At 57.0% G+C, this 24,378-nt stretch overlaps 9 protein-coding genes across 9 annotated transcripts; 4 read left to right on the top strand and 5 right to left on the bottom strand.

Moving 5' to 3' along the window:
- Window positions 1–7: 7 nt before the first annotated feature.
- Window positions 8–2,005, bottom strand: CH63R_02184 (C2H2 transcription factor; the record flags this gene model as incomplete). Its single annotated transcript, XM_018297159.1, has 5 exons — window positions 8–231; window positions 293–711; window positions 756–1,337; window positions 1,404–1,707; window positions 1,777–2,005. The coding sequence occupies 5 exons, from the start codon at window positions 2,003–2,005 to the stop codon at window positions 8–10; spliced, it is 1,758 nt and encodes a 585-aa protein (XP_018161975.1).
- A 467-nt stretch (window positions 2,006–2,472) lies between these two features.
- Window positions 2,473–5,253, top strand: CH63R_02183 (C6 zinc finger domain-containing protein; the record flags this gene model as incomplete). Its single annotated transcript, XM_018297158.1, has 11 exons — window positions 2,473–2,519; window positions 2,653–2,822; window positions 2,901–2,994; window positions 3,068–3,113; window positions 3,161–3,480; window positions 3,539–4,058; window positions 4,115–4,153; window positions 4,341–4,594; window positions 4,652–4,902; window positions 4,977–5,191; window positions 5,242–5,253. The coding sequence occupies 11 exons, from the start codon at window positions 2,473–2,475 to the stop codon at window positions 5,251–5,253; spliced, it is 1,968 nt and encodes a 655-aa protein (XP_018161974.1).
- A 476-nt stretch (window positions 5,254–5,729) lies between these two features.
- Window positions 5,730–6,810, bottom strand: CH63R_02182 (Pectate lyase; the record flags this gene model as incomplete). The annotated part of the gene is made up of 2 exons (XM_018297157.1): window positions 5,730–5,902; window positions 5,994–6,810. The coding sequence occupies 2 exons, from the start codon at window positions 6,808–6,810 to the stop codon at window positions 5,730–5,732; spliced, it is 990 nt and encodes a 329-aa protein (XP_018161973.1).
- A 4,274-nt stretch (window positions 6,811–11,084) lies between these two features.
- Window positions 11,085–11,447, bottom strand: CH63R_02181 (uncharacterized protein; the record flags this gene model as incomplete). Its single annotated transcript, XM_018297156.1, has 1 exon — window positions 11,085–11,447. One exon carries the CDS (start codon window positions 11,445–11,447, stop codon window positions 11,085–11,087), a length of 363 nt encoding a protein of 120 aa, XP_018161972.1.
- Window positions 11,448–13,086: 1,639 nt separating this feature from the next.
- Window positions 13,087–15,124, top strand: CH63R_02180 (PKSN polyketide synthase for alternapyrone biosynthesis protein; the record flags this gene model as incomplete). The annotated part of the gene is made up of 6 exons (XM_018297155.1): window positions 13,087–13,299; window positions 13,383–13,469; window positions 13,773–14,050; window positions 14,141–14,201; window positions 14,392–14,760; window positions 14,852–15,124. 6 exons carry the CDS (start codon window positions 13,087–13,089, stop codon window positions 15,122–15,124), a joined length of 1,281 nt encoding a protein of 426 aa, XP_018161971.1.
- An 84-nt stretch (window positions 15,125–15,208) lies between these two features.
- On the top strand, window positions 15,209–17,246 carry CH63R_02179 (KR domain-containing protein; the record flags this gene model as incomplete). The annotated part of the gene is made up of 4 exons (XM_018297154.1): window positions 15,209–15,817; window positions 15,845–16,248; window positions 16,278–16,446; window positions 16,911–17,246. 4 exons carry the CDS (start codon window positions 15,209–15,211, stop codon window positions 17,244–17,246), a joined length of 1,518 nt encoding a protein of 505 aa, XP_018161970.1.
- An 812-nt stretch (window positions 17,247–18,058) lies between these two features.
- CH63R_02178 (KR domain-containing protein) lies at window positions 18,059–19,014 on the top strand (the record flags this gene model as incomplete). The annotated part of the gene is made up of 2 exons (XM_018297153.1): window positions 18,059–18,370; window positions 18,457–19,014. The coding sequence occupies 2 exons, from the start codon at window positions 18,059–18,061 to the stop codon at window positions 19,012–19,014; spliced, it is 870 nt and encodes a 289-aa protein (XP_018161969.1).
- A 1,005-nt stretch (window positions 19,015–20,019) lies between these two features.
- On the bottom strand, window positions 20,020–20,958 carry CH63R_02177 (Isoflavone reductase; the record flags this gene model as incomplete). Its single annotated transcript, XM_018297152.1, has 1 exon — window positions 20,020–20,958. One exon carries the CDS (start codon window positions 20,956–20,958, stop codon window positions 20,020–20,022), a length of 939 nt encoding a protein of 312 aa, XP_018161968.1.
- Window positions 20,959–21,688: 730 nt separating this feature from the next.
- Window positions 21,689–24,337, bottom strand: CH63R_02176 (Tpr repeat-containing protein; the record flags this gene model as incomplete). Its single annotated transcript, XM_018297151.1, has 2 exons — window positions 21,689–24,028; window positions 24,296–24,337. 2 exons carry the CDS (start codon window positions 24,335–24,337, stop codon window positions 21,689–21,691), a joined length of 2,382 nt encoding a protein of 793 aa, XP_018161967.1.
- Between the last annotated feature and the right edge of the window lie 41 nt (window positions 24,338–24,378).

Below are 24,378 nucleotides of genomic sequence, written 5' to 3'. Positions count from 1 at the left end.
GGCATCATCATGCCCTTTGCGGCAAATCGTGAAACGAGGCCAAGACACCGAGGGCTGCTCCTAGGCGCAATGCAAACGGCTTGGCCTCAAGGGCTCCGAGAAGACGTCCCCAAAATCCAAGAGTTAACCGCGGCAGGCTGTCCGACTCCACTTCATCTGGTGAGTTAACATCATCGTGCACTGATGACCATGCCATCGCCACCAGGTGCTTTGCTCGCTCGACCAACCCGTCTACAAGAGGAGTTTGGCTGTAAGTCATGAGAGTATGTCGAGCGGAAAGAGGACAACTGACCTTGAACGGGCGAAGTCCCGATGGTGTATTGATCCAGCCACTTGCTCAGGAACACAGCAGATTCAAATGCCCATATGACGCCTGATAAACCCCAAAGACTGGCGTTCTGGCGGACGTAGTACGTGAACCCCGTATTCGCGGGCTCCTCCAGAGAATCGAGGCAATTCTCGACTGACGACAGTAACAAATGAGAGGCGTTCTTATCAGCCCGGAATCGAAAATCCCTCAACGTCGCTGCAAGCTGGGATGGGTCTCTGTCGTACTTCAAGTCCGTACGGAAGACGGCTCGTAAATGTGCGAGACAGACCAGGCTGTGCGTTTCGTTCGCGTTATGCTGCTGTGGCGACGGGAGCGATGGCCGAGCAGCTTGACGGCTCATGTTGGACTTGACGAAACTCAGGGTCTTCCTGTCCACCAGTCTTTCAGTTGGAGTGCAGTTGTTTGGATGTGATTGGAAACTTACAGAAGCCGGTCCTGTTCTGCAACCAGTGGTTCCGTAGGCAGCCCAAGCACAACTGCATCTCGTGCCAAATGCAGTCGTGAGATTAGACACGCAACCAGTGACAACGTTGTCCAAGGCTCGAGTTCTGAGAGACAAAAGTCGCCGTTACTTGAGCGTCCTGCGCTCTCTACATGCAAAATCACTTCTTCCATCAGTGTACTCATATTGTCGTTTTGAGAGTAGCCAGGCAACTGTTCCGGCTCTCGTAGGGTGTTAGTATTGGATCGGACCCTCGCCCGAGTTGGAGCAGGGATTTCAAAAAAGAACTCGCTCGGTCGAGGCATATCGGGCAAGCCTAGTAAGAAGCTCTGTAATGCCGAGGTGTAGACAGAACACGCTCTCATGAGTCGGGATGTCTGACAGATCTCGACAGATTCATCGATGGCTGCCGATGTCTTTTCGGATAAATCCTTGCAAGACCTCGCGTAGAAGGTTATGGCACTTCCAAGAACTTGGAGTTCGTCCACAAGATGGGCCGGTTGATCTAAACCGACGAACTCTGAGAGCAGGAGAAAAGCGGCGAGCAGATGACCAGATACAGTTCTTGGCCGAGTTCGGTCAGCTTCGCCTTGATTTGTAGCGAATGACGATGCTGATTGAACCACCTACCTTGAAGTCCCATGCCCGCCGTACTCTGGCGAGGCAGTCCAAGCTTGGAGTGCCGCCTTTCGACTGAAGTCGAACATCGACTTCGCATTGCGAGCTTCAAACAGATACAGTGCGCCTAGAGCAAGTGTTGCAAAGCGCAGGGCAGGGTGCACATCGTCGTTAAGAATGCTTTCACTCACAAAAGCGAATCTGCTGTTCTTGACGCAAGAGGTGAGGTATCTGCGGCATGCTTGATTCGATGGAGGCACAAACCCCGGGGTCTCCTTTTGATCATCCGTACGGGAAATGGCAGAGGAATTTTGTCCTGTTTGAGAGTGTGTCAAAATGGTCCGATTGCTTGGCGACGCAAGTTTTTGTTGAGGTGATGGCTTACGTCGTTGCGTCAGAGATTCACGTCCGCTCACGGCTGAGGATTGTGCCCAAGACTCCCTTGCGGTCCTAGCATTTTGAGATGATGATTCCGCCGTGGGAACAGCCGTACAGCTCTCGTCTCGATCTGGGCTCCGGAAGCGCAGGTTATCGGCGATTTGCTGCAAGCCACTGTTGCTGAAGAAGTGTCGAAATTCCGACAACGCGTGATTCCCAGTCTGCGGAGCCAACATTGCTTCTCCTGGGCACTCCAACTAAGCTTCAACGAAGTCAAAGAACGCAGTGCGGACCTTGTAGGGTTGTCTACCTAAGTTTTGATACTCGGGAGGAAGCGGCAACGTCCTGTCTAATGATGAGCCTGAACATTCGGGACAGCATCTGGAGTCATGTCATACGGGGCTTCAATGGCAGATGACCTCGTCAAAGTGACAGGGCCTCCCGGCGAGGAACACCCAGAAGGGCGTCTGGCGGATGCTCCGCTAAAGGCACCGTTCAGGTGCCGATGAGACACACGCTCGTGGCGACGCAGGAGATCCTGTCTTGCAAAAGCCTGCCCGCATTCACACTTGTATGGCTTTTCCTTGGTGTCTACGAGGGGGCCCCCGGGTCAGCATCGTGAATGGACGCTTGGTGAGACGAGGTGAGTCCCGCGGTAAATCAGACATGCCGGCAACTCACGGGTGCGCCTGTGCCGTTCAAGATGCTCGCTCTTGCGGAAGCCGCGGTCACAGAACGAGCAGACGTGCGGTCTTGAGTTGTCTGTCATTTTGCGCAAACGTGACAACTGTCGTTGGTTTGGAGAACTCGGCGTTTCTCCAACATCTCCACATAAAATGAAGGATAGAGAAAGACATGGGGAAATGTGCCCTGACTGACTCAGGGCTGCAGGCGGGGGCGGCCACGTGAAGGCAGACCTCGTCGGTGTCTCGGGCTTTGTTGCGTCGGGGTTTGGAGACGCCTGTCCTGTGGTTCGGCCTTCTCCATCAGAGCGTACCGGAAACAGCCTTCCGCCATACGTCACGACAAGCACACTGGCGAAGGATAGCGATGGTGGGTGAACAGCCTCCTCGTAAGACGCTGGCGGTGCCTCCGGTCAAGTCGGCCTGCACCTCCTGGTACGTCTGAAAGATTCGGAACCCGGACGTTACTTGTATCCATGGCCTGACACGACTCTAGCAGAGCTTCTCGTGCACGATGCAGCGGCGGGAGCCCCTGTGCGCGGGTAAGACGTCCCATCAAGGGCACATATGTCGTGCCAGAGTCCCGAGTGAACATCGGCTTACGTCGAGTATCAGTGTTTGCGAATGGAACGACAATGTATCTTCACACCCAGTCACCGAGGTCTGAGACAGACGCGTTCAAGCACCGGGCTACATAATCATGCACAGAGGGTCATAGACTCGATCGTCAACGAAAGCCGTAGCTCGTCTCAGCACACTGCTCTTGGTCCTGATATTGCAGACACGGCCGACGCAGGTCCGGGAGGTGAGAGCTTCAGTGGGTTTCTTCCAACGCTTTTTGACGATGATCTGGATGCATTTCAATTCGACGACATTTTCCAGGGAGGCTCGGAAGCCGACTTGGACAACTTCTTCGCCAACATCTTCAGCGCGCCCTCTTTTCCTCGCGGCAGCCCCCACGACGCCGCTACAACAATAGCTCCTCTCAACGAAGAGTTTATTTCCCAATATCGAAGCCATGTCGAAATGTGAGGTCGTAGTGTCCAAGTCAGAGAGTCATGATGCTAAATTACGAACGTTTTGAAGTCTGAGCGGCTACTACCGACTGATACATCCCGTCTTCCCTATCCTCCCGCCACCTCTAGAAGACGGTAGCGCGAGTCTGACGGATGTGCACGTTCAGGAAGACATCCAGCTGGCGGCCTCATCTCCCCTGATGCTAGCGTTGCACGCACTGCTCATTCTTATCCCAGACCCAGGATCCGACGAGACTTTCAGCGAAGATGAGCGTCAAAGTCGAGCCAGCGTGTCGCAAACCCTGTTCCAGCGCGCGCTTGAGGCATTGGAGCTTACCTCGCAGACTCAAATCGCGGGAGTTGGTTTACTCTCAGTCTCCAACTTCCACCCACACGTCCCCAGAGAGTCCGAGACTCCGCTTGCCTGTTGCGTGCTGGGCCTGTATCAGTATCTTCACCCAGGAGACTTACAGGAGATGACCGCGCTCTCCTGGAGGGCATTCGATATGTCAACAAGTCTTTGCTTGGATGGCAAGGCAGAAACATCCGGCCGGTTTGCTGAATCGTTGCGGAGGACATGGTGGATGAGCGTAAGTCGCAGACAACCAAGCAACACTCGGAACTGTCACTAATAACGCAACTACAGTACTTGTGTGTTTGCAATGCTACAATCGTGAACTGCAAGGTATATTTTCCCACGGTTCTGATAGGTGGCCATCTGTCGATGTATCTGACAAGATCCATCAGCCATTTCCCAAAACAGTGAACATCAACAACGTACGAGTGCCGTATCCCGCGACGGAAAACACATCCGAGGTGCCGTTATCCACCCAGTCTTCTCTTTACAAAAGTCCGCATTCTTACCATTGCAGCTCTGGGTGCACTACATCCGCGCCGAAGAGGCTCTTGTTGCCGCTACCTTACTCCTTGTCGCACTGCTCAGGGGATTCGCTTCAGAGTCCGAAGTGTCCGCGTTCCATCGAGATATTGGCATTCTCGACCGGGTTATATTGCATCAGCTGGGATCAATCGGCTCCCATGGTATCTCTGGGTCCGACCTTTTTGACTCTCCCGAAGCCAGGCTTGCCGTGTGTCTGCGAACAACAGGTCGTGCCAGACTAATGAGGTGCGTTGGATCCAGACTACTAGGCCACTACTCCGTACAACGTCCTAACGTGCCCAGCGCGCGCATCAAGCTGCACAGATATCGGGCTTTCATGGGCCATCCACGAATACTGAAGAGGTTTGCGGCGGTCACTCCGATGCAATCCTCCGAGCGTGGTTCGGCCATCGATACGCGGAGAGGGGAAGAATTCTCCGGTAGGGCCGCCCAGATGTTCCCTTTCTCGAGCGAGCACTCCCACAGGGTCTGCTTGGAGTCGGCTACGGCTATCGCTCATGGCTTCGACCGCCTGAGGTCGTTGGGAATCCGCGGTGAGTATCCGATGTATCACATCTGCCTATGGAGGGTGGGTGGTTGCAGAAAGCTTACGGGCCTGACTATCCAGCAACTCCGACGGCCTGCTCGTCAAACCTTGCCGGCTTCACTCTGATGATGATATCCCACTTCCAGACGTCCACGCCGGGGGCAGCTGGCTCCGAGGTCACGCGGCAAGAGGTCCAGAGGCTGTGCAAAGAGGGAGTTGACGCTGCCATTAGCGCTCTTGGACAGTTTTCGGGGCATTTCGGATTCGTCAAGGCGCTCAAAGGTAGAGAAAAGCCTGTGGGCGATAGACCATTACACTGCTGCGATCGCTCTGACACTCATGACAGATCAACTTCTGACTGCTTTTGCAGCATGTGAAAGCTTGAGCGGCACACCAGACAGACGGCTGAACTGTCACGTATTTGCCTGTTGATCTGGCAATCAACGCGAGAATGCCGTTCCGTCAAGCCACGGCAGTCATACGAGAGATAACTTAGCTCTACAACTTAACACGGTTGGTAGCGAATCCAGTGTCGACTTCAAATCAGTGGAGATGTGCTCACAAGTCATCTTACTAAAGGCCAATCGAACCACACGTTCACTTATACAACTGCATCAAGAGTATCGAGTAGTGATAACTGCCCGCAGGGCGTTGGATTCTAGGTACACACGCTATGTGGAATGTACAAGAATGAGGGAATATCTACAAATAAACAAGCCTATGTTTTGGTTTTTGGAACGCGGCCTTTCCCGTGGTGGGAGTGGGCAATCCGTCTGGTGATCTCTCGTCCCAGGACAATGCGCCCGAGCGGATCTTCGCGTCGTGATCTCGAGCTTAAGAGCTGGTGACGTCGGAGGTAGAGTAGATGCAGGCCGCGGAGGGGCCGGAGGAAACCTCGGAGGGCTCGTTGCCGGGGGTGGTGCCCTTGAACTCGGTGCAGATCTCCTTGACGCTCTTGGCGACGACGTTCTTGAAGGTGGCGGTGTCGCCGAAGTTGGAGTTGATGCCTGCGGGAGGGGAAGACGATCATGTTAGCATGGGTTGAGGATCTATCAAAGAAGAAGAAAAAGAGTCTCTCTTTTGTGTGTGACAACTTACCAGCAAGGAGCTTTCCGGAGGAGGCGTTGATGCCGTCAAAGATGACGTGGCGCTCGGCGCTGGTCTTGCAGTTGCCGCAGCTGCGGTACAGCTTTCCAAAGGTCTCGACGGTGAAGCCGCTGACGGAGAGGGTGCCGCCGCCGTTGTGCTGGAGGACCTTGTCGTCGGCACCGAAGGCGCCGCCGCCGGTGATGGTGGTGGTCTCGCCGGCGTCCTGCAGCTTGATGGTGAAGGCGTCCTCGCAGACGGCGGACCACCAGACGTTGTCGAGGGCGCAGCCGCCGTTGCAGTGGACGCCCTCGATCTGGTTGGGGCCGATGATGACGTTGGAGAGCTTGGCGCCCTTCTCGAGGATGAAGACGGCGTCCGAGTCGCCGCCCTCGGCCTGTCCGGTGCAGGAGACGCCGCGGTCGAAGGCGACCATGCCGCCGTCGAAGGACTCGCCGGCCGCGACGGTCTGGGCGGCCTTCAGGACGGAGGTGCCGGAGGAGGCGGGGAGGCCGCCGCCGGGGGCCGGGGCGGTGCCGTTGCTGGCGCGGATGCCGTAGCTGTCGGTGCCGTTGCCGGGGGCGCCGGGGGCCGAGGTGATGATGGAGCCCGGGTTTCGCGTCTTGCTGGGCTTGGTCTTCTTGGGGCTCTTGGCGGACCTGGTCTTGCTGGGCTTCTCGGCGCGGGCGGCGTGGTGGAGGAAGTCGAAGTAGCCGCGCTCGGCGTGGGCGATGCCGTTGCCGTTGCTGTTGGCGGCGCCGTTGGCGGCGGGGGCGGCGGCGATGCCGAGCACGAGAGTGCTAAGAGCGACGGCGAAGGAGTACTTCATCTTGAAGAATGCGGTGGTTGTTGTTGTTGTTAGTGTTGGGTGAGAGAGAAAGGTCGAGGTATAAGAGAGAGAGATGGGCAAAAAGAAAAACCGGCTTGTCTACTTGAGAGAATGAAGAAATAGTTCAAGCCTGCTTGAAAGAGTGTAGCGAACAGAGAGAAGTCTGAAAGGGGTGAGGAGATGAAAGCGATGGAGGACAGAAAGAAACGAGGCTTCAAGAGGGAGATATCTCGAGGTTACTTATATCAAGAGAGACACGCGCGCGAGTGGATCGGATCTGGAGCAGGTCCACGACGTAGTGACGGCCACTCTACTACTTCCTACCCACTTACTGTCTATACCTACTTACTTACTTGCTAGTCACTACTTACTACAACTACCGAACACCCTCGTGGAGTCGGAAGAGGGCTGGTTCAGAATGGAAGCCCAGAGATGGGAACGACTCCCCCCCCATGCCTCCACACACAAAGCACAGCATCAATCAATAGGCGACGCGGAGGAAATGAAAGCGTCGATGCAGGCTCTGAAGATCGCACTAGAGGCTCCCCCCCCATCCACCATGTTTCCGTAAAGTGGGCTCATCAGATGCCCGTCCAAGTCTCTTTCTCTGTCTCTCTCTCTCTCTCTGTGGTCTGGCGCCAACTTCGACCTTTTCGCCGTTGGTAGGCATCCCGAGGCCGGTCTCCATTGCAGAATGGGGTCAACTCCCCCGAGTTGGGACATGGACTCATCCCAACTTGATTGTTTGCACGCAAGTCGTTGCCCGAAAAGGGAGAACGGGCGGGTCTGTGGCTGTCGACAAAACCCCCCCGGCCGGGGATCCTGGGTCACTGACTAGCCAGGCCCGCCCTTTAATTCGATCTCCTTGGCACCCTCTTCTGAAGCTTGAATGGGGAGACGACTAAGTCTCTGGTCTGGAATAGAGTGATGGGCCAGACTGTGGGTTCAAGGAGCCCCTGGCGGCTGGATGCTAAGCCACCCCAGTCCACATCAGTCTGCTGCAATCAACGATGATGGGCAACGATTAGTTGGTCTAGGTGGGAAGCAGCCAACTCGACGAGACCAGGCCAACCAACTCTTGAGTCTCTACATAGTAGGTCTCCATCCACCTCTTGTCAAGCTTGTCACCATTCGTTATCCTAGTTAGTGTACGATGTACGCTCCCCGTGCCCACCACCCGCCATCCACCACCCTCCGTCCCTCCACCCTCGTCACAAAACCAGGGGCTCAGAGAGGCACATCTCAATGTCGAACTCGCCCCTTGCAGCACGTTTCGAAACAGCCAGCAAGGGGGGGGGGTCGACCGGTCTCCAACAGAGTCGGCCAAGCCAACCACCGTTAACGCAACTATCTGTCACTCTCCACCTTCTCCAATTTTCCAAAGCAACGCCAAGACAATGCTCAGACGAAGGAGAAGGAGAAAGAGAAAGAGAAAAAAAAAACCGTGATGGCCGTGGCGAGTGCTTTGCCTCTGCGCGTGGCCGGTGGGAGGAGGAGGTCGAAAGGGAATTGGACAGGGCCAGGCCAGTCCACGTTGGTGGTTCACAATGACGAGGCAACGAACATGGAGTCCCCTGATCTCCTCCCTTGGGGGCCTCCGAGTGCGCGTTATCACCATTGTCACTCTGCAGGACCGTGCTTGGCCAGCTGTGCTTGGCCATACATCGTATCATTACCGCCGCCGCCCAGGTCACATCAAGGCCGGCGCGTCGCCGGCTTTTTTCGGTGAACAAGCTGGTGGTGGTTCCGAGCCTGAACGCGATCGAGGATCTATCCCATCCGATATCTGGCTCTCGTCCGGACCCATCATGCATGATGATAACTCTGTCCCAAGAAAGCGGCACTTCCCCATCATGAACCGCGGTTTTGGTATTAAAAAAATAAACCAGATATCCAGAGCTTGAAAGGTTCAAGAAACAGTGCGGTGCCCAGGGAACCATAGATCATCGCATATATGCCAAGGATAGCCCGGGTTGGGGAGGCTGCAGGTTAATACCGGTGATGCAGCCGCATCATAACTGGCCCCCCCCCTATTATGGATTACGGGGCTATATGCTCTCTGGGATCATCTCTCTCTCTCTCTCTCTCACTCTTTGCGTGAACACTTTTCCGCCTGTCAACGCCACTGCAAACACATGGTTTGGGCTTCCTTCTGCCTGTCGGAGGGTGGCCGGGGCATGACGCCCACCATCCGGAGTCTGGACCCCCCCCTCCTCCACCTCTTGGGCCTCTTGGGCCTCTCCTTGGGCAGAGCGTCATTTACAGGAGACCGGACTTTTTCCGGCCATTTTTCTCTCTCGTGCTCCCAGCTTTTGCCTCCAGCCCAAGTTTTTTTTTTTTTTTTTTTGTAGAGAGACAGAAGGCTTGGTTTCCTGCTGTCGGAGATATATAGATAGATCATGGTCAACGCCCCCCCCCTCGCCTCTTACCCCCCCCCCACTGCGACGTCAGCACCACCTCGTCATGGTCCCCGGTGGGCAGCAACGTCGGTTACCGTCTGATTTCGTGATTCGCGGAACATCAGATCATCGCTATGTGTCGTTGACCCGGCATGTTGGTTCAAGTAGGAAGCCGGGCTTGTTCGACCGTCTTGGACATATGGTTTTTCAATGCCGCTCGCGTCCGTGGTGTTCCCCACGTGTGTTTCTGACTGATAGAGGCGGGACAGGCTGAGACGCAACGTTTTTTTTTCTTCTTCTCTCTCTCTATCTCTCCCTCTCTCTCATCCTCTCTCTCATTCAGGGCATTATTCGCTGCCTGGTCTCACGGGTGACTTCCGTTACGACGCGCTGGGGAGTCGAGAAGAATCGTTGCGTCTCAGTCAAACGGGCGACACGTTCCACTCTCCGCCTGAGATATTGCGATCACCCTGCAGTAGTCCTCTCTAGTCCCCCCCCGGGGCCCCCATCGCCAACGTCGCATCAGCCGTCGTTCATGGGCGCGCTGCAAGCCAGAAATAGAACAGGGATGGGAAGCGGTGGCTCCTCCGACCCTCTGTGACGAGATGCTTGGCGCATGTTAGCAGCTCTTTGACATTCGCCGATGGCTTTCACTGGCTCAATCGAGTTTACCGAACCCATTTATCTTTTTTGTCTTATTACCATCGCACCCAAGACGGCCTCATCCGAAGTAAAAAGCAGACACGGACGTGTTCGTTCCTCGACAGCGTATAATAAAAAGCCAAGTTCGAGAGACAAGACAGGACCGACCTGTTGCAAATACAAAAGGGCACCTTGGCGCCGAGGATTTGGAACGAAACACGACGGGAAAGAAAAAGGTGGCAAGAGATTTTCTTCTTTTTTTTCTCCCTGTGGGAGCAGGTTTCCCTCCCCCTCACCTTGCAACAGGCCCTCCCTCCATGTGCCTGATCGACTCAAGCTCTTCTTCCCGGAACTCTGTGACTAAAGTCCCAGCTTCTCTTAGTGGAAACCCGTGCCGGGCTTGGGCAGAGGCTGGTTCGTGCGTGTGTTGCTTCGTGAAACGCGAGTGAACTCAATTTGAGTCTGCCATGAGTGTGAAGCACGTGGCCAGGCTTATTAGACCCAATACCAGAGTCAATGCAACCTCTGCGTGGTCCCTTCTGCTCCGATTATGCCGTCGACTAACGTAGATGTCGGTCAGGTAGCCCGGCAAGTGTATCGATGGGGGGTCCAATCGGGGGCTCGTCCTGATCATAACAATCGGTTTCTGGTTTAGCAACATCGTCTGGGAGACACGGTTCCCGCCATTCGGGCCAAACAGAGTCAGGTTTTGACTTTACAGAAGATTGGGGAGGGCGCCTCTGTTATTGAATCCAGTCGATCAATGAGTAGTAGTCGAGGACTGAGTATGTAGCTCTACACTAGGCCACTTATCCCACCACAGCTCACACATACTGCCACTGATTGGCCATGACCGCGGTTCCCTTGGTAAATCTCGATGGCATGGTGTTGGCTCTTATTTCGTAGCGCGTCATGAGGCTCGACGCCTCTGACATGCTGTTGCTTGCCTTCTGGATATCCCGACGTGCTGTCTGACGATCGCGGGAAATGAACAGGACTGAGATGCGCGTTGACTGAACGAGTCCTAATTACCGACCAATGCCGACAAGCTCACTGCTTTTCCGTGACCCTTTCTATTCCCTCTTTGTATGGCGATAGGCCTCCCTCCGAGGTTCTCCGAGTCTCTAAACGCGCCCTTTTCGCTCCTAGCCATCCTGTCCGACTTCGCTAACGAGACTTTCCTGCTCATCAACCTGACACCGCGTCCCTCTGCCGCGCAGTGAGCTCTCTCTCTCATCTCCGAAGTTCCTCGTCGAGAGGGATATTGAACGTGTACAGCACCGGGAGCCCGTTTGCCGCGCAGCTCGTGTGGCATCCTCCTCTTCTGACGGCGGGAACGGGGGGCCCGTCGATCGGGACTGATGATCGGCCCAGGCTGAGAGAGAGGAGCGAGGGGATTACCGCCGTGTTGCTGGAGAGCCAGCCGTCCATGATTGCGCACCGGATCTCAAGCTTTCTCTTGGCACTAGCACCGTAGGACCTGGGGACGCACTCTCGGACCCTGTCGAGGCTGCCTGCGACGTGATTGCCTCCTACAGGGATGAACGATTCCCCGGCGGCGGTGATTTGGTACTTGGCGAGCGCATCGCGGATCATTTTGACTTTTTTTCCCCCTCTTCGTCCTCGACAGGCAGTCCAATGGGGCTGCGGCTGAGTTTTCCCAAAATGGAATCTTTATCAATCTGGATGACGATGACGCCTCGGAGATGTAATACGAGCTCGTTGGCCTCGGCTTGTTCAAGCCTATTTGTCGTTGTGGCCGTTGTGTTGAGTGCCTCCTGCTATGCTCTACAATATGCTCAGGATAGCAATACGCTCTTAGCAAAGCTTCAATGTTGTTTCAAAGGTGTGGCTTTCTGTCTTGTAACGAAGATGTTTTGAGCCTCTTCCCGCTACCGCATCCCAAGCAAGTTGTCAACAAGTTTGAAGATGGGGCCCGTCTGCAAGAAACCCATACTTGGAAACCATCGCTGACTGGATGTTATAGCAAAGGATATTTTGTTCGTTTTACTCCCATACTACTGCTGTCGCTGTCACTACCTCTATTAAGCAACCATCACCGTGACTATCACCGATTTGATGGTTCTGTACCTCAAACAATACTCTAGGTTTGGGGACAAAGCCTCTTTCGCAACCATGACCTAAAGAAGACCATTTCATACAGTCGTTGTTTTTCAGCACCTTCTCAATTCAGGCTCAGCCCGGTAACGGTCGATGTTGTGCTGTCTCTACAGGTTTGGTTAGACGTGATTAGTCTTGCCAAGGACTTTGATACCAAGACACCAAGCCGGTTAAGCCGGCCGGTTAAGACGGCCGGGTATGCGGCCTCCACCGAGATCAGAGCCACATCGCAGGACAAACCCCGGCCTAAGCTTAATAATTAGGCTATTCTAACTTCTCATGGTCGTCGGTGCTTGTCGTCTTGATCCTGGCAAACCGTTACTGCCGACGCTAAAGAGGTCCATCCCATGTTGGAACCGGTGACGAACCCACCACGACAGGAGGGGCGGCTACACCGTCGTCCATTGGTGTCACAACAAGCCTGCGATTGCAATGCATCCGTTGGACACGCAGTCAACTCTCACTCCATCGCCAACACCGACCTTATCAGCAACACAGTCTTTTATCCAGAGCTCCTTGTCCTTCTTCACTTCAAAATCCGAATCGTCGACTCTGAATCGTCGACGGCATTATACAACAACACTGACATCCACACCATCCCCAGCACCTGAACCACCGCTTCTCCAAGGTGTTGCAAGGTCATAGCCTCGAAACTAAGTAACCTCCGTGGCGACAGGCGGTCCAGATTACGTGGTTGAAAATGGCGAGGATATTACTTTTGGACACCGAGTGCAGCCTCTTGGCCTCTTCGGCAGCGTAACAGAGCCAAGGATCCAGCCGGATGGGATATAGAGCCATCGATCGACTGCCATGAAAAAGGATGTCAGCCTGACAAAAGAGGGAATGTAATATTCCGTCAGATCAATCCCGACAACATACTTGCCTTTTAGGGCGATTTGGTCAAGCTCACACCGGAGAATAAGTTCCCCAGAACGACCTAGTCCAATGCGCCGCGGGTACTTGTGCTCTTCTTCAGTTCCATCACCCATGATGCGTTTCTAATCCTACCACTGTCACATTCGACCTTGAATCAACCAATGCACGACAGTACACGATACTATCCGTGAAACGCTGTCCAATAATTTACACCATTTCCCCGAAAGTCACTGTAAACATGGGCAGTCTAGCTGATCGGGGCCAGGTCTGCTGCGATCCTACTACTCCTGTCGCCATTGTGGGCATGGGGCTCAGAGGTCCCGGCGAAGCAAACAACCTAGCCGGGTTTTTCAAGTTGCTTTCTGAGGCGCAAGAGACGCGAACGGCGGGTCAGAACGGCCGATGGAACCACGATGCCTTCTACCATCCTGACGCAGCTCGCAAGGGATCAGTATGCCGGGCAATCCAATCAACCATTTTTCGTGAATCATCAAGGAGAATATGGCTGATTCTCTCTTTCCCCCTTGGCCACAGAGCAACGTCAAGGCTGGGCATTACATCATAGACGACTTGTCCCTATTCGACGCATCATTGTTTCGAATGACGGAGAGCGAAGCGGCGGTGCGTTCCTCTCCCCGTCGAATTATCTTACAGGATGTTCATGCTGAGCCTCCACTCAGGCTCTTGACCCGCAGCAGAGGCTGTTGCTAAAGACATGCTACGAGGCTCTGGAGAGTGGCAAGTAGCCCCCCATGGAGCAACTGGTCCGACTTCTTACTGACAGATCGCGTTTCCGGTTAAGCTGGCACGAGCATGAAAAGAGTAGCTGGTAGTCGAGCATCTGTGTTCGTCGCGACGTTCGGGGTGAGAAGGCAATTGGGGGGACGTCCGATGAGAGAGTGCAGAATGCTAAAGATCACGTAGGCAGATTACACGGATCTGCTTCAACGAGATCCGGATTCCATGCCGTACTACCAAGCCACCAGCAGCGGCTACTCGCGCGCAATCATATCGAATCGGCTTTCCCACTTCTTCGACCTGCGTGGCCCAAGTGTGACAGTCGACACCGCCTGTTACGGTGGCCTTGCTGCTCTACACCTTGCGTGCCAGTCTATCAGATCGGGGGAGACCACGCAAGCCATCTTCGGAGGGTCGAGTCTCATCCTCCATCCTCACCAGTTTGACTCTTTGAGTGCTATGCGGTAGGATGAACCCCTCTGCCGCATCTTTGCACCCGCATACTAGAGGAGCACGCCGATGACTGATTGATATACGAAACCTGGGTTCCTCAGCCCAGACGGACGCAGTTACTCTTTCGATGATCGAGCCGAGGGGTATGCGCGGGGCGAAGGCGTAGGCTGTTTGTACCTCAAACGACTAGACCATGCAGTGGCCGAGGGGGATCCAATACGGGCCGTGATACGGATGACAGCATCGAACCAGGCAAGTCTTGTTGTCCTGATTCCTGCGTCGTCAACTTTGAAATGTGAATCTTTGGACGCACAATGTAGTTTTCGTCCATGGACTGACGAGAAATACTTAGGACGGCGGAACTCCAGGCATTAGTTTCCCGAGCAGAAATGCCCAGGTATCCCTGATCAAGGAGACGTATGCCCGAGCCGGCCTGGATCCCAAAGACACTAGCTACGTCGAGGCCCACGGTACCGGAACGGGAGCCGGTGACCCGATCGAAACATCAGCAATCGCAGAAGCCATGACACAATCACGCGATCTTGATGCCGAGCCCTTGTGGATAGGCTCTGTCAAAGCCAACATCGGACACCTAAAAGCTGCGAGCGGGATCGCTTCGGTGGTGAAGTGCGTTCTTATGCTGGAGAACAAGGTCATCTTCCCGAATCGCAATCTGGCCAATGTGAACCCCCGTGTTGATCTCGAAGGATGGCGGTTGAAGGTAAACCCTGGTCAAAATGACTGACTACCTATGCTGGTGGATGTGGATGGGACAAACATGCTAATCAACCTCCCCCCCCCCCCCCCCCCAGATTCCTATCTCATTCCAGCCCTGGACGATCAAGGCGGGGGGGGTTCACCGCGTATCTGTCAACAGTTTCGGGTTCGGCGGAACCAACGTGCACGCTATCCTTGAGAGGGCGGAGGAGTTTCTCGCCAACAGCCATGATGGAGCTATCGGGGACAAGCATATATCATCTATGGGCTCTCGATGTAGCATTTCGCACGGGTTAGCCCACGAAGGCAACGGCCTCCAACGGGCTCTCCCGACGGCTCTCCAGCCTGGCGGTGCCGACTTACATTGAGCGGCTTTACGTGAGCCCGGCCGACGACTCCTCCCCCTGTCCCTCCAGGAGACCTGCCCGCCGACCAAGTGGATCAACTACATCATGGGAAACTTCTCGGGCTGGTGGCTCGGCGAGGAGGACGGCCGCGTCGAGGAACGGTACCTGGCGCCGCAGGAATGGGACCGCGTGCTGCGCGACGCCGGGTTCGCCGGCCTGGACGTCATCCACTCGGACGAGCAGTTCAACAACAACATGATTGCCATGCCGCTCCAGCCCTGGTCTCACGAAAGTAAGCCCCGGCCCGTCATCTTGCTGCTGCCGGCTGCAACGCGGGACAAAGACGGGCTCGACATCAGCGTCCTCAAGGATGCTCTGTGTGCGAGAGGCCGCGAGGTCGGCGTATGTCACGCAGACAATCTCCCGCCCGCGGGCACCGACGTCATCTTCCTGCTCGACGTCGCCGGGGAGCCCTTCTTCCAAGGCCTCGACGAGGCGCGGCTCCACTGGTTCCAGCGCCTCTTGACCTCGCTCGCCGACGACAAGGCCTGCGTGCTGTGGGTGACGGGGGCGGCCCAGCTGGGATGCAGCGACCCGCGCTACGGCATGACGCTGGGCGTCGCGCGGACGGTCCGCAGCGAGCTGGACCTGGACCTCGCGACCGTCGAGCTCGCCCGGCTCAACGGTCGACATGCCGCCGGGTGGGAGGGCACCGTGGCCGCGTGCTACGCGTAGTTCCAGTCCTGCCTGGCCGCCGCCGCCGCCGCCGCCGCCTCCGGAGACGGCCTCAAGCCCAAGTACGAGTGGGCGGCAGGGGCCGACGGTGTGCTCCAGGTGGGCCGGTTCCAGTGGACGTCGGTGAATCGCAAGCTTGGGCGCGGCGACGAGCCGGCATCCGAGGCGTCCGAGGCGTCGGAAGGGACATCATCGCAGGCGGCACCGCGCAAGCTGGTCGTCGGCAAGCCCGGTCTGCTGAACTCGCTCCACTGGGTCCGGACCGAAGCCGGCACGGGCCGGCCGCCGGCCGCGGGGATGGTCCGGGTGGCCGTCCGGGCCGTCGGCCTCAACTTCAAGGACGTCCTGATCTCCATGGGCATCGTCGACGGCCTGGCCTGCGAGTGCTCGGGCGTCGTCCCGGCGACCGCGTCATGGTCATGGGTATCGGCACCTTCAGCACCAGCTTCGAGTGTCTGGAAATGGCCTGCGCCAAGATCCCCGACCACCTCGCCTTCTCCGAGGCGGCGACCATGTCGACCGTCTGCGGCACGGCCATCTACTCGCTCATCAACAAGGCCGGGCTGGAGAAGGGCCAGAGCGTGCTGATTCACAGTGCTTGCGGCGGTGTTGGTATCGATCTATCACAATCGCCAAAAGAATCAAAAAATCTCAACATACAACACCAGGTATTCGCTGGTCGTCACCGACCCAACTAGTAATCCGGCCCTCACTGGTTTATCTATGGGAGAGCGGACGGGATCCCGAGTTCTCCAGTGGGTATGGTCGTATGTATCAATTTTCTAATGTTAGATGTTGATGAAGGACTCAGCATGCGCACCTCAATCATTATGTTGCGATAAAAGTGCAGACTGATACAAAACATTGTGGTTTTAATATGTAATTCGCACCAGAAGAAGTTTCTTGGGCCTGTCTGTTCTGTATATCTCGTATGATTGGTGCCGAGGTAAGTGACTTGTTAAATGTTTTCACTGAGACTCTGAGACTCATTCCCCTCCTCCTCCTCTTACTTCCACCCCTTCTATCGTCTTGTAAGCGAGTCTCGCACACACACACACATGACTGACTTGAGACCCTCTTTGCACAAATCTTCTGCACCGCCGGCAGCGAAGATAAAGTCCGGCACTTGGTCAACGAGTGCGGCATCCCGCGAGACCGCATCTTCCATTCCCGCAGCGTCGGCTTCCTCCAAGACGTCAAGAAAGCGACGGGCGGGCGCGGAGTCGACGTCGTTCTCAACTCCCTGTCGGGCGAGCTGCTCCACGCCAGCTGGGAATGGGCCAGTCCTCGTACCTCTTGGTCGGCGGACTGGGCGGGCTGGGACAAGCGATTGCTGTGTGGATGGCCGAGGCTGGCGCGGCCGAGAGCGAGTGGCATCCATCTTCGTCTTGTTTGTGTGTGTGTATGAAATGAGAGACATGTGCTGACCGGTTCTGCAAGTCATCTTCCTGTCCCATTCGGCTTCGCCTGAAGCACACGAACAGTTCCTGGGAGAGCTGCAGGCGATGAAATGCAACCCGGTCTTGGTGGCAGGGTCCGTCACCATCAAAGAAGACGTACGCTGCGCCGTGCGTGCAGCCAGCCACTACATTAGGGGTATTATTAATATGTCTATAGAGCTAAATATATATTCTCCTCTCTACATTTCATTCCTAGGAGAGCTGCAGGCAATAGGATGCAACCTAGTCTTAGTAGTAGGGTCTATTACTATTAAGGAAGACATATACTGCACTGTGCGTACAGCTAGTTACTACATTAGGGGTATTATTAATATATCTATAGCGCTAAATATATATTCTCCTCTCTAAATTTTATTCCTAGGAGAGCTGCAGGCAATAGAATGCAACCTAGTCTTAGTAGTAGAGTCTATTACTATTAAGGAAGATGTATACTATACTATACGTACAGCTAGCTACTACATTAGGGGTATTATTAATATGTCTATAGAGCTAAATATACATTCTCCTCTCTAAATTTCATTCCTAGGAGAGCTGCAGGCAATAGGATGCAACCTAGTCTTAGTAGTAGGGTCTATTACTGTTAAGGAAGACGTACGCTGCGCTGTGCGTGCAGCTAGCTACTACATTGGGGGTATTATTAATATGTCCATAGAGCTAAACATACGTTCTCCTCTCTAAATTTCGTTCCTGGTCCGAGTTTCCTATGAACTGGACTAGTGCTTGCTTGCTTGCTTGCAACCAGGATATCCGGCTCTTGGACATGCCTTTCGGCGACTGGTCTGCAACCGTCGAGCCCAAGGTTCTGGGGACTTGGAACCTGCACGAGGTCCTCGAGGAGGACTCGCAGAGAGACGTCGAGTTCTTCCTGCTGTTCAGCAGCTACAGCGGGCTGGTCGGACACTGGGGCCAGTCCAACTACGCGGCGGCGAACACGTTCCTCGACGCCTTCACGCAGTACCGCATCTCCAAGGGGCTCCCCAGCGCCACCGTCGACGTCGGCATCATGGAGGACATCGGGTACGTCAGCCGCAACGTCAACGTGCTCGGCCACTTCCACAAGACCTCCACCCACGTCCTGCGGGAACAGGACCTGCTGGAATCCATCCAACTGCTGCTCCAGCGCGGCAATGCCCCCCCACTGGGTCTGCGTCTCGCCAGGCGGCCAAGGTCTCGGGCATATCCGGCGGCTTCGTCAACAAGCTACAGATCGGCCTGGGTGTCCGGTCGACCCAGCCGCTCGACGTGCCGGAGAACCGCACGGTCTGGAAGAACGACGTCTGGATGGCCGCGTACCGCAACACGGAGGCCGGGGAGGGCGGCGCCGCCGGCAAAAGCACCGGCAACAGCGGGTTGGAGGAGTTCCTGGCCAGCACGGCGCGCGATCCGGCCGTCCTCGACGCGGACGCGACGGCGGACTTCCTGGCGCGCGAGGTGGACCGTACCCTGTACGGGTTCATGCTCCGCGACACGGGCGACGAGGATATCGCCGCGCTGGACGTGTCACAGTCGCTCAAGGACATCGGCGTCGACTCGCTGGTGGGCATCGAGCTGCGCAACTGGTTCCGCCAGGCGCTGTCGCTCGAGGTCATGGTGCTGCAGATGATGGAGGCGCCGAGTCTGCTGGCCTTGGGCGCCCGCATGACGCAGATGCTGAGGGAGAAGTTTACGGGACACGCCGAGGCAAACCAGGAGTACCTGGCGACAAAGATGCCATAGGTGTTCCATGTTATATGATGTGTGTCGTGGCGGTGGTCAAACAACGAGGGTGAATTGGGTTTTTTTTTTATAAGTTCAGTGTGCTTTACTTAGACTGTTCTTCTCTTAGGAAATATCGTCTTGGAAAATGTCGGATAGTCTAATAAGATATCGATTCAAGCCAGTAACGACGCGCCCCAAGATATGTGAAGCAACTGGGATCGCAATACCTCCGCTGTTTTAATGAGACATTCTCTCCTGGGAACAACAAATTCAAACCCAGCATGGCTGTCCACAGAAAAGTGATGAAATTTGATCACACCTCGTTAACTTGTTCTCTTGGTGTTTTTGGGCGCTTCAAACTCCCCAGTCTCCAATGTCGAGCGGACACCTTGTGTTCACAACCGGTCTCGAGATAAATGACGGCTCCTTACAATCTCTGATGCTCCGGGGGAAGTCATTCAATGGTGATGCCGCTGTTGGCGCTCGAACAGTGGAAAGAAAGGCCTCTCAAATCTATGCCGCTTCTCATATGCTAGAACCAGCGTTTGTGTCACCGAGTTAAGGCATAATCCATCTTGCCATGATGGGTATAAGGGGTGTGTCTCTGAGTCAGTCTGGACTGAGCCCTTGCTCCGAGAGGATGCCCTCAGGATGGGTATAAATACCCTGGCTTCATCATGTATCTCCATTGTAGAGGAAATAGACGCCTCTGATCGTCATCTTCCTTTGCATTCATCGAGACACATTTCCGATTCTCAACCTTTTCTTCCCTGTGCTTATGTATTTCTCCTTTCCATCCATGCTGCTATGAAACGAAGGATACGGCTAGCTCACTATGGCCAAGTTCCCCATGAAGGCGGCTTCACACGTGGTGTGGTGTTCTCTTACGGACGGCATGTAGAAGAGTTGACAATGTTGGCGCAGTGGTGAGCAAATCACATTCAGATTTTCTCAACAGTGACAATACGCAATGAGGCGAGATAGTCACAAACGTGGAAAACGGACCCGACGTTCAAGTCTCGACTATGACCTCAGCGCAGCTGGAGTCTCCATCCTCCCGAGATACGTCTCCAGATCCTCCAGCTCGATGCCGCGCTCGTGGTTCAGCGTCTTCTCCGTCGGCCACGAGATGCCCTTGCCGGCGCCGAAGATGGCGCGATACTTGTTCCACGTGTCCGCCGGGTCCCTCGCGAGGTTCTCCGCCAGCGCCTCCACGTCCCACACCTCCCTCGCGAACTCGACGCCGGGGAACCTCTGCTCGACCAGGTCCGCCGCGCGGCCGTACGACACCGTGTCGCCGGAGACGTACACCACGTTGCGGTCGTCGCCCGGGATCCCGCGCGGCTCGTAGACCACCTCGGCCGTCATCGCGGCGATGTCCCCTGGCCCCGTCAGCGTGACCTCGACGTCCCACCCGCCCAGGGCCCGCAGCGTGCGCGCCTCCAGGTCGACGACGCCGAACTCCCGCACGAAGAGGAAGCTCATGAACAGGCCGGTGCTGACGACGATCCACGCCACATCGGCCTGCGCCCTCAGCGCGTCCCGCACGTCGAGCATCTCGTCAAAGAGCGGCTGCGGGCCGCCCCGCCCGAGGGCGTCGTAGTCGACGCCGAACTGCCAGGGGATGAAGCGGCAGACGCCCGCGAGCAGGGCCGCCTCGCAGATGCGCCGCTGGGTGCCGGCGGGGCCGACGAAGCCGGTGCAGCTGATGACGGTGTGGTGCCGCGCAAAGGTGCGCGCGAGGTCGCGGACGGGGTCGTGGACGACGTCGCCCGCCTCGACGGAGACGCCTAGGGCCGCGATCTGGGCCAGGGAGTCTCGCTTGGTCGGGTCGGAGGAGGTGATGGTCGAAGGCCGCAGGAGGACGGAGACGGGGGAGTCGCGGGGGCGTGAGGGGTGTGCCGTGAGGGCTTTGAGCATGGCTGTGCCCAGCTCGCCGGCGCCGAGTACGAGGACTGACATGTTGGGGATGATTGGAGAGTTCTTTGGGTTGTATCTGCAGTGATGGCGTTCTGCAGAGATTATGGCGTTCTTCAGAAAAGAAGGGTTGATGGAGTGTGTTGAAGATAGTCCCTAGGTCCCTGAGTTGTCCGATTGTCAAGCATTTGACATGATAACCAACAATCATTCCGAGGCCCCGTCTATATATGACCAGATCAACGCGGTCGTCATGCCGAATTGGAGGCGTGCGCGACGTGACGTATTGAGACCAGGCTTCCGAATCCTCCCACGGAACTCCACGGGGTTGATAAGCGCCGGCGATACGGGCGCTAACGCCGGGGTATGGAACACGGGGTGGGGCCGGAGCGGGGCCGAAGGATCGGATCGGCCTTCCAGCATGGGAAGCAAGGTAGGGGGGAAAACCGGCTCAGGGAATACTAGGCATTCGTCATTGCGAGTGAACAAGGAAGGGGAAAAACAGGTTTGTCATTATTGTGTAGAAGGCGTTCAAGTCATTATTACCCAGCTCTTTGTCCATCGTATACACATTATTCTTTCCCTCCCGGCGACTTGTACCGCTTGGCGCCTGGGAGACACACACACACACACACACATACACATCCTTGGAGCACAGCACAGCATTCCCCATCGCCCTCCCCTCCGAGCATCAAGCTCAGACTCCGAATATCATCAAAATGGAAAATGCCCTTCAAATCCTCATCCACCCGTACAGTACACCACCACCTCTTCCTTAGGGGACCCACGGCCGACTCTCTTCTATCACCCTCCTCTGCTGGACCACCAACTCCTCGTACGTGTCAGGGAGCCGGGGCCACTGCGGCTGCCCCCACTCGTCGTCGGCCGGGACCGCCGGGTAGCTGCTTTTCATCGTCAGGACGGCGTCGACCGTCTCGGCCCCCTCGTCCTCGTCCACCTCCGAGTCGGCCTCGTCGAGCGGCGTGCACGCCTGGAAGGGCTGCTCCCGGCGCACGGCCTCGACGGCGTCCTTGATGACTTCCTCCCACCAGTCCACCTCGTCCCACGATTGATCCGTGTTGTCGTCGTCGTCGTCATCGTCGTCGTCGTTGTCGGCGTTGAGCGCCATGATGCGGACGCGGCCACCCCCACCACCGATCCCGGCCTTGCCCGTGGCAGACTTCTCGTCGTGGTCGCCGCCGCCGCCGCCGACGACGACGACGACTTCGGCTATCTCGTGCCGGAGCGGCGGGGACCCCTCCGGCACCCTCCTCCTGCCCGGCTGCAAAGCGTGGACGGCCTCGATCGGCAGTCCCGAGATGATGGAGACGGCCGTGTCCAGGCCCCTCTTGACGGCGAGGGCGCTCAGCAGCAGCTTGAGCGCGTGCTCCCAGCGGCCCTGCAGCATGAACATCTTGCCGCGGCACCACTCGTACTTGATGAAGTTGTGGCGCTGGCCGGGGCGGCCCCAGTACTCCCTCTGCAGCTGGGCGTAGGCGACGAGGGCGTTGGCTTCGTCGCGGGCCAGCTCGTACAGGTAGGCGAGGTACTTGAGGATGTTGCGGATCTGGGCCTCGTCGCGGAAGTCGTCCGAGGCGGCGCGCTCGATCTCGAGGCACTTGCGGTACTCGTAGGCGGCCTCGGCGTGCAGGCCGGCGCAGCGGAGGGTGTGGGCGAGGTTGAGGCGGGTCTCGAGCGTCTGCTCGACGACGCGGGCGACGTCCGAGGCCTCGCGGCGGCACATGTCGCGCAGGATGGCGATGGCCTCGTCCCAGCGGCGCAGGGCCTTGAGGGCGGTGACGTGGTCCTCCATGTTGCGCAGCGTCACGGGGCTGCAGGGGCCGAAGCGGGCGCGGTGCTCGTCCAGCACGCCCTGGAAGCGGCGGCAGAGGGCGACCACGTCGTCGTACCGCCTCAGGCGCAGGCTCGTGAGGCGCGCGAGCTTCAGCGTCCACTCGCCGTTGGCGTAGTGCAGCAGGTCGGCGGCCAGGTCCATGTTGGCGATCTCGGCGCTGGCCTCGCGGTCGCGGCCGCGCTCCGACAGGCACATGGCGATGTTGTAGTCGATGGCGGCCTTCTCCTCGTGGCCGAAGACGGGCACCTCCTCGTTCCAGTCGCGGGCGATGCGGTACGCCGTCTCGGCCTCCTCGTACTTGTCCTGGTTGACCAGCATGCTCGCGAGGTCGCGCTGCGCCTCGATGGTCGTGACGTGCCGCTTGCCCCGGCGCTTGACGAGCGTCGGCACCAGCTCGCGGAGCAGCTTCTCGCCCTCGGCCCAGCGGCTCGTGTAGTAGTAGATCTCGCCCAGCTCGACCATGGAGTGCACGCAGAAGTCGCGCCACGACCCGGTGAAGAGCGTCCAGCGGAACGACCTGCCCGTGGTCGCCGCCGTCGTCTCGCCGGCCGGCCGGTCGCGGTTTTGGCGCAGCAGGCGTTCGGCCAGGTGCGCCAGCTCCTCGGCCTCGGCCATGTCGCCGAGGTCCTCACGGCGCACGAGGGTGTCGCCGAGCAGCAGGACGGCGCGCATGAGGTAGAAGGTCTGGTCCTCGCTCGGCGGGAGGCCCTCGAGCAGCAGCTTGGCCATGCGGAGGTGGTGCTGGGCGGCGACCCAGTCCTCCGGGGTCTGGTTGCGGTGAGAGTGGCCGACGCTGAGCAGGGCGAGCCCCTCGGTGAGGGTCCCCAGGCCCCGGGACTGGTGCAGGGCCAGGTTGCCGACCTTCAGGGCCATGCGCCACTTGCCGCGCAGCTTCAACAGCTCGGAGATGCCCAGGAGGGCGAGGATCGAGGCCTTGTCGGAGTTGCGGCTCACCGCCCTCCATCGCGTGGCCTTGACGGGGCGCATGGCGGATGGCTTGGGGTGGGCTGGCTCACCGCAGTCGGGGTTTCGCTGTGGGGAGATTGCCGGGCCTTTGTCGTCGTCGTCGTTATCGTCGTCGTCGTTGTCGTCGTCTACGTTGAGGTTGCGCGAAGAGTGTCGCAGGAAAAGCAAATGGGCGAGGAATGCGACTAGCGTTCTGTTGTTGTGAGAGAGTGTGAGAGAGTGAGAGAGAGAGAGAGAGAGGAAGAGAAGGATAGCCAGCCGAAAGTGAGATGAGTCTAGTCGAGTGATACGGTGCTATGGGCTGGGTGAAGCCGGACCAGTGGCCGCTCTCCCCCCCTTGGAAACCCGAGTCCGGCCACGCGGTTCAGGGTTTGAGTACGTGAGTGAGTGAGGTGGGTGAGTGGTTAGTGTGGGTGAGTGTGGGTGAGAAAAGTAAGGGAGGTAAGGTAAGGCTGTGACTGAGATTGACGGTAAAAGTGAAAGTAGGAGTGAGAGTAAGAGTAAGAGTAAGAGTGAGAAGTAAGAAGTGAGCCCTCCGTCCAGCCATGGCCTCCGCCTAACTTGGTCGATTGGCAGATGTGGTAGGGAAACGAGGCGAGACATGGCGGGAAGAAACGACCCAAACAGAGCGCCGAAAGGTCTCC

This window comes from Colletotrichum higginsianum, chromosome 2 (genome assembly GCF_001672515.1).
Source record: "Colletotrichum higginsianum IMI 349063 chromosome 2, whole genome shotgun sequence".
NCBI lineage: Eukaryota > Fungi > Ascomycota > Sordariomycetes > Glomerellales > Glomerellaceae > Colletotrichum > Colletotrichum higginsianum.
This window is presented reverse-complemented; position numbering and strand designations above follow the sequence as displayed.